The sequence below is a fragment of the Vigna angularis genome, chromosome 1 (assembly GCF_016808095.1).
Source record: "Vigna angularis cultivar LongXiaoDou No.4 chromosome 1, ASM1680809v1, whole genome shotgun sequence".
Classification (NCBI taxonomy): Eukaryota; Viridiplantae; Streptophyta; class Magnoliopsida; order Fabales; family Fabaceae; genus Vigna; species Vigna angularis.
In genome coordinates this window covers 44098708-44110635 of record NC_068970.1, presented here as the reverse complement: position 1 = coordinate 44110635, position 11928 = coordinate 44098708, and the positions used below count along the sequence as shown (strand labels likewise).

Sequence of the window (11928 nt, the reverse complement as noted above, 5' to 3'; positions counted from 1 at the left end):
TAATAAGATAATTTTGTATTTCTTAATTTAAACTAGTTTCCTCTTGGATCTGTCTCACGGCCATGTAGCTGAAGATACTAAACCTTCATTAGTGTGCAATTACGCATGATTGATTGGAGATTTAAGTAGCAAGTTGCTGCATAACTTTCTGGCTTATTGGTCGTGCTTTACACATAGCTTCCAATGGAATTAACTTTGGCATTGCCACCCCTTTATTCTCTCTCATATCGATTTCTTCATCACTTGGTCGTTTCCATTCAAAGCACTGAATCAGTAATCCCAAAGTTAAGCCCATAGAACGATGCGCCAAACCTATTCCGGGACAAGCCCTTCTTCCCAATCCGAATGGAATTAACTTGTTTGCTTCCCCTTCTTGTCCAAATCTCTCGGGCTTGAAGCATGTCGCATCACTCCAAGTTTGAGGGTCTCTCTGAATGGCCCATGCATTTATCAACACTATGGTGTCTCGTGGAACAGTGAAGCCCCCAAGAGTGCACTGCTCTGAAGAATAATGAGGCAATAGCATTGGAGCTGGAGAAAACAATCTAAGTGTCTCGTAGATAATGTTTTGAATATAAGGAAGATTGGGAATGTCTGACTCATCTACCAAGCGATCTTGTCCAACGCACTTGTCTATTTCATCCTGTGCTTTCTTCAATATCTCTGGATGATTCAATAGAGATGCCATTGCCCACTCCATAGTCACTGCTGTTGTGTCAGTTCCAGCCAGAAGCATACCCTATAATTCAATCAAGTATCTTTTACGAATAGGTTCAGAAGAATCGACGAATGATGTTGAATTGTAGTGTTACCTGAATAAGGCCTTTGATAATATGATCGGAGTAGTACTCCGGCTGCGTTTCTTGCATGGTCAAGAGATGTTCTATCATGGTATTGGTTTTGTGTTTTCCACTGCGATGCTCTTCAAGGAGTCCCTGCAAGAACGCATCAGCCCTGGTGCTGATGGACTTCAGTCTCTTCTCCAAACCGTCGAAATCAAACCATCGAAGCAAAGGCAAGAAGTCTCCCTTGTTGTTTGCACCCAGCAACGACATAACCTCCGTGATTATGGCTCTGAACTGCTTCGCTTCCTCCGCGTCCGTCACGTCACCGTCGTCACCGTAGTACCGCTTCCCAGATATCATTCTCATCATGTTGTTGAATGTCATCTCCGTCAGCCTGCACAATCGATTCAGTCTCTACTTGGTTGATGTATCAGATTCGTGAAAGATGCAAATTTTGTCACTTTCTTTATGATCCTTACCTGGGTCTGATCTGCACAAGGGCGAAGCCCTTGCTCGTTTCCCGAACAAGCTTTTGTACGACCCTCATGGTTTCTTCCCTTCGGACTTCAAAGAAGGAGTTGAGACGCTGCGTGGAGAGGACATCGATGGTGATGATGCGGCGAAGGTTGCGCCAGTGGTCGCCGTAGGGGGAGGAGCCCATGCTGGTGTAGTTGTAGAAGAGGTACTTGCCCGTGAGAAACCGTGGCCGGTTGGCGAGAACGGTGTCGTATTTGGTGAAACATTCTTGAACCAAGGTTGGGGAGGTGATGACGACCACAAAGCGTGAACCGAACCAGAGAGAGAAGATGGGGCCATACTGTTGCGATAGGCTGAGGAGGGAGCGGTGAAGCGGTGGCTTGATAAGGTGGAGGTTGCCGATTATGGGAAGAGTTGGTGGATGTGGTGGAAGGTTTTCGAGCCTTCTTCTTCGTAGAAGAAATTTCAATGTGAAAATGGAAGCAAGAAAAAGGAGTGAGTAATAAACCAAAGGAACCATGGGTTACCTATTGCTAGGGTTATGAGTTTGGACACGAATTTATAGCATAATTCAACTTATAACTCTTGTTTAGATTTGTAATGGATGAGAAAAAAAATGGTGAAATGAGTTTCTCTCTTGATCTATTAGTGTTTTTCAAGATAAATTTTTAATAGAACTACCAAACAATAAAACACACAATATTCCATAATAAAATATATCCGATAGGTTAGTACATTTGATGTATTAAGAAAATATTGGATTATGATATGAGGCCGTCTTTAGAATATATTTATGACACTAGGTAACGTACGTTAGCATATATTAATAAAGGTAGAGTAGGTAGGTGCATATTTAACGTGTTCTGTGTTTTGTTTTCATAGAAAAGGGATGTGTGGATGAGGACAATTACTATCTGATGCTTTTTGTATAACTCAAAATATAGGTGTGTATCAAATTCATCACAGATTTGTCTTTTATTTCAAATTATTAAGATGTGCTTGTCATTATCTCTGAATAAGTTGATTTTCTGATTTCACATAGAAAAGTGGCTTGATAGCGTTGATAACTATTTCATAGCCTTTTGTCAATCTTTCGAGGACGTCTATATATTTGTAAAGAAATTATTCGTTGTAAATACTTTAATGAAAATTAAAAGTCTTAGGATATAAAGATGATTTAGAAAGAAAGGTGGAAAAGACAGTGGATATAATAATGATTTAGAAGGAAAGGTGAAAAAGATAATTTAGTAAGAAAGGTGAAAAGGATATTGGTTTCGATTAAAACAAAATAGCTAGTAACGTTTTAAAAGCCTTTCTTCTTCTTCATATCCATATTGATGACGCATTAAATGCACACCGTGCTTTCTATCTTACCATTTTCAAAAATATCAATCAACATTAATTATTGATACAATCAACGTCAAATGGTACATTTTTATATCCGATTTAAAATAACTGACATAATAAAATGTTTTAAATGCCTTATTGTTGTGACTATCTCTCTTATTCTTAGTGGCAATCAGGTTAGAATTATCTCCTTCCAAGTTTTTTATCATGTTTTTTTTAAAAAAAAAAACTGGTGCATTAAATTTTAGTTAAGAATTTCAATTTAGGTATTTTATAACTCTTATAAAGAAATTGATGATTAGCACAAGAGAAGAATGTAAAAAAGCTAAAGAAAATATTTTTCATATAGTCCACATCCATGTTTGAGTAACTAGTGCCAATCAAAAGTGATTGAAATCTTCTTTCGTACATATAAGTGAAATTGATTATAATTATTCATATTAAAATCTCTTAAAATCATGTTTTACACATATAGTCATCACAAATATGATATTGATTTGACAAATATGATGTGAATATGATATAGTGGAAAGAGTGTAACATTATATAACATGCTAAATTAGCTCTTTTAATTAAAAGAGCTTAATTGTAAAAAACTATTTAACGGTATAAAATCAAAAAGTACTTTTTTGTTCTGAACAAACATTAAATGATATTAAATGTCAACGTTCAAAAACAACAAAAGTCATAAGAAAAGTCATATTGCTGCATGCACAGTTTATTATAATTTTGCACACAACTTATTCTACACGCATTCATAATGTTATAGATCAAAAATCAAATGTGGACGTTAGAGACAAAAGAGATAATCATGAAATGTTTCTCTCTTGAAGCAAAATCTAAAAATATTGTACAACCTACTTCAAGCAAAGGACTGAAAAAACATGTATGCTCTAACAAAGTTGGCTTAATAAACGGTTGTTGTAAAAAGAAGAAAGAGAAAATACAAGCATCAAGGCTACGAACTACAAACGCTATCTAACAGACAAATATTCATCAAGCCTATAAATAGAAGATCTCTCACGAAGAAAATCAATAGAATATAATAGAGGATATTAAGTGCGCAAAGCTTACAACACCATATCCATCCTACATAAAAGAAGAGAGAAAAAGAGCTCAAAGAAAATATTATATCTGAGCTGAAGAAAAGAGAAGAGAAAAGAAAAGAGAAAGAGATAATCTCAAGCTTAAGTGTCAAATCTCCTACTTTTGTAAGATCATATAGAGAAACTACGAGTGTTTAAATTGTATTGTATTATATTCATACCCTCTCGTGGAGAGATTTAGTCTAATATGTTTGTAAGCAATCTTTGATTGCAATTTTGAAGATAATTAAACTACTTACAACTGAACTCTTTTGAGTTGAGGAATCTAGACGCGATACTCTAGTACCAGGAGTGGTTTGAATACTCAAAAGAAATCTCGGCGAGGTAGTTGAGTACTAGGAGTGGTGCTAATACTCATTTGTAATCATGTGAAGATTATAATGGAACCCTCTACGGAGGAGACTGAACGTAGCTTAGTTAGAGCGAACTAGTATAAAATCTCTTGTGTCATTATCTCTTCTCGATCCTCCTAGAAAACTTGCAGTTGGACTTTATTTTTTGAAAATATAAGAACCTCTAAGCTAAATGATCCTTATCTTTAAAGGAGGTTCTTACAAACACTATAGTAGAAAGAATATTTTATACGCTTGACAACATGTTATATCAGAAGGGTTGCAATTTCTTTTCCAAAAACACTATTCAACCCCCTTTCTAGTGTTTTTCAGGTACTTCAATTATACAATAGTAAAAAAAATGGATTTTAACTCGCGCATTTGACACCGGTTTAGTTGGAACCGAAGCAACAAATGGTGCGGTGGCATTTTTTAATTTTTTGCAAAGGTATATATGCCTCGGTTCAAAAAGAACCGATGCCTAAAACTAGCGCGGTGGCATTTTTGTAATTTTCGGCAAAGGTATATGCCTCGGTTCACAAAGAACCGATGTCTAAAACTGGCACAGTTGTATTTTTGTAATTTTCGGCTAAGGTATATGTCTCGGTTCAAAAAGAACCGATGCCTAAAACAGGTGCGATGGCATTTTTGTAATTATTACAAAAGTCTACGACCTCGATTTTTTAGAGAACTGAGGCATAAAGTAACTGATTTTTTTTAAATTTTTTTAGAAGGTTTAGGCATCGGTTCTTTATAGAACCGAGGTCATAGACCCTTATTGTCTCGGTTAAAAAAATAACCGAAGTAATAACATCTGTTTAGGGTTAAATTTTGCGAACATGCATTTTCAAACAGAAACTTTTCTCTTTGTGGTGTGCGTCGCTGCTCTCTTTCTTCCATTTTCGCAGCCATCCTCTTCAACTTTTCTTGCTATTTTTCTTTTATTTTACGTTGATTAAGTGCTTAGGTATGATTTTCTTTCGTTTTGACCGATTGATTTTGTGCACAAGTGTTCTTCAGCTCTTCGACTAGACGCTTTAGGATGTTCATTTCGTTTCAGCCCCAAACTCACCTTCAAGGCTAGTTTCGCTTTAGGTTTTTCAAGTTTTCGTTTGATTGATTGTTCTTCATACACCATACACATCAAAACATAGGTATATGTAAAACTGAGAGTATGCCCAAACGAACTCTAAATGAAATGAAAATTTGTATGAAGAACCAAAAAATCATGAAATCCGTGCACAAAAATTTTCAGCTCAAAATTCAAAATGTAACTATTTTAAATATTTTTTAAAGTTTGAAAAAAAAACAAAAAAAAATTCCCGATAAATAGAACATAATGTTTTCTGCGTTTGTTTGTGTTTCTGAAATTTTTTCATATGGTTTATGTGATACACAAACAATAATTTAAAAAAAACAATATACTTTAGACCACGGTTCTGGTAAAAACTGAGGCAAAAACGGGTCTATTACCTCGGTTTTGAATCCAATTAACGCAATAGACCCTTTAATTAATTAATTTTAAGAGTCTACAACCTCGGTTCAAATTAGAATCGAGGCAATAGACCCAATTTTTTATTTTTTTATCGCGTTACTGTTTCGGGCTTTTTGATTCGAGGCAAAAAATCTTGACTTTTTACCTCGCCTGAATATACCTCGATTGCAAAACCGCTGTTATAAACCCAAAACAACTGAGATAATATCCCTTAGTTACATTAGTGATACTTAACATACACTAGATATGATATTAGCTATTTTCTACATTTACTTAGTTAATTTGTGTAGGAACCAACCACATATCATCAACAAGTTTTGCAACACATTCTTCGATACATCAGTAGGTATTGCATCTTCTTATAAAGTTCTTTACTTTCATAGAAATCAAAGAAACAAATCATTGTATCCATATCTTCATTAGAAGCATAATATAGGGCTTTTGCTAGCATTACTTGTGAGCTTAAATGGCTCAACTATCTTCTTCATGACTTGCAAGTTCATTCCACTTCTCAAGTTGTCATCTATTGTGACAACTAATCAACTAGACACATTGTGCAAATCTTACTTTTCATGAAAGAACAAAACACATTGATAACGTCGTGATTGACACAATCAAATTAACACTACTTAATTATAACAACTTCAATATTGTAAAATCAATAGTTAACAAACTAAATAGGGTTAAGTTAACTCGAGTCGTATTCCAATAAATATAAAATTGATTTTTAAAAATTGATTCTTTTATATATATATATATATATATATATATATATATATATAAAAGAAATAATGGGTGAGGTGATTTTATCACATCTTTTTCAATACATTTTAAGAATAAATTATAAATACATTTACATATACAACTTAAACATTTATTTTATATTATTAACAATGCAAATAATTGCACACTAAATAAAATTTGATGAACTATTAGGACATGAAGTTGATTTATTGTAATGGAGGAAAAATGATTATATTTCACTAGTACAAAAAATTACATATAACGTCACGCGCGCAACGTCTCATAAAAGAATAATAACGTAAAAAATGATCGGTGACAGTTTTGTAAATAAAATAGCCTTAGAGATATTGGCTACTAGCTCCCCTGACGTCTTTATGCACTAAGAAGTCGACCCCATCATACAAGACGTCAAACCCTATGCCAGTACCTGCCAAATAAGAACTGAAAGATCACATTTTTAGCAATTAGACGTCATACATAGTAGAGTCGAACGTATAATACACATTAGACATCAAATCTTCTTCCTCGGAAATCAATAAGCTGTGAATATAACCTAAAAGTGGAACCAATATTGATTTTTTTTTATCGAATAGACGTCGACTATGGAGGGGAGGCAACGTCTTATGATATTTAGACGTCAGGGAGGGGGAGGGGCCGACGTCAAATGCCTTATTAAACCCCAAAAGTTCAAAACGCGAGCCTCACTTTCTTTCACGTTTTCGTTTGGGTTTTCGCTTCATTCTTGTTCGCCATTGCTGTTGCAAGGTAAGTTTGATTGATTTTCTTCCAATTTATTTAGTTTGCACCGATTAACTTTAGTTTGTACTGATAAAATTTGATTTGCACCGATTTTGCACTGTTTAATTTTGGCTTATGGAGCAGTTTTGTGCGTAAGTTGATGGACCTCGACGGCGACATTGAGTGTCCAATATCCAATTCTTGGAAACAACTTCCCTCCTCCACTCTTTCGTTGAAAATATTTTTGGCCTCTCCAAGAAGGTTAGTTTTTTGGTTATTGATTATTGGGTTTTTGCACCAAAGTAGGCAAATATGCCCTCTTTATTACCAAAATAGGCAAAATTTGACCCAAAGTGAAGTCGTGGGGGGCCAAAACGACTTCAAAGGAAGAAGTCGTGCCCCCCCTGCACGACTTCATACTGTGGATAGCTACAGTGTTGAAGTCGTGCACCCCAAAAATGACTTCTGGGTCCTGTAATCGATTACATTGATTTGGTAATCGATTACAGAGTGTTGAAATCGTGACCCCCTGCAGGACTGGAAATGTGTAGGCAGAAAACGTACTGGTAATCGATTACGACATTTCGGTAATCGATTACCAGGTTGGTTGTGTAGCAAGAAGCACTCTGGTAATCGATTACAGGGTTTGTGTAATCGATTACCAGTGTGTTTATGATTGGTTTATGAAAATGATTTTGCATTTTACATATGTTATGTATTGGTTTTGTTATAGGAAAAGAGAAAATAAATATTAATAAGAAATATTAATAGTAATATATCAGTCATCGATTTGATTACAATTGGGTAAGATTAAGAAATAACTAATGACGAAAAGGACAATTTCCCCTATGATGACCTTCGTTGCGGCAGTAAGAGCATGTTTTTGGCTTATCTGGATTGGATTGATCCATTTCATTATGAAGCCTATTTGTAGATGGTCTTTCGGATGCCTTGCGTCGCATTTTAGGATCTGGTATGAAGTTTGGACCTGTATACACAGACCAATAATCTTGATTTTGGATTCGGTGAAATTGTACTTCGTATGCCTTGAAAATGTTGTTAAGACTGTACACTGGATCGATTACTTGGGTTAGTGGGATATGCGAAAATGCACAAACAGCAATGACATGATGACATGGGAGACGAGTAGCCTGGAAGTGTCCACAATCACACCACCATTCATTTAGGCTGACCTTGTAGGAAAGTGGAACAGGGCGGTAGTGGTGAGGTGTTGAAATTTCCTGAACATCAAGTTCAGAATTTTCACGGTTGTAGCGATGAACATGACAAAATGCGGATTGTTGTTGATTTTTCCTAATGATGTCGGCAATTTGTTCAGGATATTGGTGTCCTGCTTGTAGCATACGGTTCGCCTTTAATCCGCGTTCAACAAACCATGATTGTGTCCTCTCAAATGTTGTTCTGATGAGAGCACATATTGGTAATGAACGTGCTCCCTTTAAAATGGAGTTGGTGCACTCAGCAAGATTAGTCGTCACATGTCCATATCTTCTCCCTCCATCAAAAGCCTGAGACCATTTTTGTAATGGGATTTTATCTATCCATTCAGCTTGTTGTGGGTATTGGTTTCTCAATGCAGCAAGTTTTACCGTGACAGTTGGTTGCTTGACCTCGTAAGCTGTAATGATGTAATAAATAAATAAATTAAAGAATAATGTTAACAAAATTATAAAAGTATAAGTGTTTGAAGAATGTTTGTAGTAGTACCTAAATTGATGAATTGTTTTTTGAGGTCGTGATTTTTGAATTTGTTGTTGAAGTTGGATGCTAGATGACGTATGCAATACACAGAGTTCAAACCATCTTGTTCCTAACCAACTTCTTCTGATCTTAAGGCGGATAGTATACCCTTTCCTCTGTCAGTGATGATGCAAATATTTTGTTGATGGCAAACATGTTCTCGAAGTAGTTGAAAGAACCATATCAAGGCCTCCTTTGTCTCACCTTCTACAATGGCAAAGGCCAATGGAAAAATATTTCTATTGCCATCTTGACCTATGGCGGTGAGCAAAGTTCCATGATATTTACCCGTTAGAAATGTACCATAAACTTGGAGAATGGGTTTACAGTATTTGAATCCTTCTTTGCAAGGACCGAAAGACCAGAAAACTCTTTCCATAATATAGTAATTATTATCGGTTTGTCCATCAATATGCACCGGAGAACCAGTGCATTGTAAAATTGTACATGGGTTTGCTTCCTTGACGGCATGCAACCACCTCGGCATGTGGTTATAAGAGTCCTCCCAGTCTCCAAACTCCATAGCAAGAGCCTTCTGTTTAGCGATCCAAGCTTTTCTGTATGACACAGAATATCCGAATCGACTCTTAATATCTGCAATCAAACTCTTGATTGGAATGGATGGGTTTGTCCGGATTGAATTTGATATGATTGTGGCAATATGAGTACTATCAAGATTTGTATGATCTTGAGATAGTATTGTTGAGAAACACGAATGTTGTCCGTCTATATTTTTGATTTCCCAATATTTACGGACTTTGCTATAAGCTGCCCGCAGACGCCATTGACAACCGTTGTGATATTCCAGACAACGAATAACATAAATGTTGGGTTTGGACTCAACGACGGTGTATTTGTAATCGTTGGTTATGTGATAATGTTTGATTGCAAGAATAGTTTCCTCCTTTGACTGGAACTGCATACCTTGATTCAACTCTGGAACGAGATGTGTAGATGATTGTGTGATGTGGTCGTCGTTGTTGTTGTCATCTTCAAGTATGTTGTCTAATTCATCATCGGTGCTGAAGTCATCAACATTATCCAATATTAAAGGTTGTTCATCGATCAACTGCGATGATGAAGATGCTGGTAAGTTCCCTGATGCCATATTTGAATAAATGTTGGGAAGAGTTTGTAAGATTGGAGAAGTAGGAGAGCTCTTGGACGTGCAGTTTGGATGTGAAGATGGAGTTGTTATAGAGCGTATAAACGTTCATGAATATAGTGGGTGTTACGGTCTAAAATAGGAAGTACTAAACAATAATATAGCACTGTGAATATACCACTGTGACTATAGCACTGTCATTCCGTATAAAGTGATTTGCAGTGTCCTCTCATATAAGCTTTTCTCCACTCGTTTTTTAAGTACTTATTGAGAAAATAATTTGTTTAATTGTTGTTAACAAATAAATAACGTAGAATTTATATTTATAATAATAATATAGTTTATAAATAATTAAAATTTAAAATACATAAATTATACAAATAGAATTTAAAAAAAAATCAAAAAAGGGAAGTTGTGGAGAGGGGACACGACTTCAATAGGTGAATTCGTGTACCCCCTACACGACTTCAATGGTTGAAGTCTTGTAGGGGGTACACGACTTCACCTATTGAAGTCGTGCCCCCCCCCCCCCCCCCCCCACAATTTCCCTTTTTTGATTTTTTTTTAAAAATCCTATTTATATGATTTTTACAATTTGAAATTTTTTTTGTAAAGTCTAATAAAATGCTTATATATTGGATAATATTTTTACAATTCATAAAAATTGATTACATACATTTAATAATATTCATTAGAAATTTTTAAATGGTATTTATGGATGCATCAATATTATGTGGTACGTGACAAGAGATTGTACACATGCATTGTCCACATTTGCCTCTGACCACCAATAATGTTATTCAACTTTGGTCTTCAACTTTGCTATTCAACTTTCCTATTCATGTTCCTATTCATTTGCATGCCTATATTTAGTGCAGATTTTACCTTCAATGCTACTACTATTCAATCACATGCCTCTCTTTTTTTTGCAGGTTTGAAGATTCTTTGAAGAGCACGCATTACAACTTATATGAATTGTCATTTCCATGTCCTCATTCACGTGACTTTGAAGATTCTTGGGCATCAATGGTTGAACTTAAATTGGTGGAGGGTGCATTTCATTTCTCCCACCGTGTTCTGAGTTCCAATAGCCAAACCCCGTAACCATTGTCTTTGCTTTCATATCCCACTTGTCTACCCATTTCAATTGTGAGTTCCAATACCCAAAGTACTTCTCCTTTCTCATTGCTTTAATAACCCACTTTCACCCACAAAATTTAATATGGCTTCTGCCCGTCAACTTCCCGTTGATATGTCCCTTCTACGTCTACAAGATAAACACATCGTGAATTCTATTTGGGAAGGCAATGAACTACTCATTTTCCCTCGAAGACATGCAATTTGGATAGCAAAGCATGTCCACGAAATTGATGAAAGAATAAAGAATATTCTACAGGCAGCAGGGTTTATCCATATTTTGCAAGCATCAAGTATGGAGATAAATCACCAGCTAGTCACTGCTTTGGTTGAGAGGTGGAGAGTCGAGACTCATACTTTCCACTTGCCTCTTGGTGAAAGTACGATTACATTGGAAGACGTTGCATTACAACTGGGGCTTCCTATTGAAGGACATGTGGTGACTGGCATCAGTAGTGGTCCACTAACAGTTTTTTGTCATCAACTACTAGGAGATGTTCCTCCTGAGAATTGTGTAAGGGGCAACAGAATCAAGTTGTCATGGTTGAATAACACTTTTCGCCAATTGCCTCATGATGCAACCGAACAGGTTATTGAACAATACGTTAGAGCGTATATGTTGATCATAATTGGCAGTGTCATGATGCCAGATACATCTGCAAGCATGGTGCATTTGATGTATCTTCCCCTATTGGCGGACCTGCAGAACGTTTCACAGTACAGCTGGGGATCTGCTACGCTTTCCTGCTTGTATCGTGCCCTTGATCATGGGACTAGGGCTGACCAAGAGAATATCGGAGGGTGCATGATCTTGTTACAATGTTGGGCATGGGAAAGAATAACATGTCTTTCACCAGAATTACTTGATGTCACAGAACACGACATATCTTCTGGTGCAGTT

The 11928-nt window shown here is 36.1% G+C and overlaps 1 protein-coding gene and 1 pseudogene across 1 annotated transcript; both read right to left on the bottom strand.

The window, feature by feature from the left end:
* Positions 1–1828, bottom strand: LOC108319111 (isoflavone 3'-hydroxylase). The gene is made up of 3 exons (XM_017550133.2): positions 1265–1828; positions 813–1179; positions 1–739 (listed from the first exon to the last, which is right to left on the bottom strand). Exons 1-3 carry the CDS (start codon positions 1780–1782, stop codon positions 122–124), a joined length of 1503 nt encoding a protein of 500 aa, XP_017405622.1. The 5' UTR covers positions 1783–1828; the 3' UTR covers positions 1–121.
* A 6017-nt stretch (positions 1829–7845) lies between these two features.
* Positions 7846–9893, bottom strand: LOC108319101 (uncharacterized; annotated as a pseudogene).
* Positions 9894–11928: the final 2035 nt, after the last annotated feature.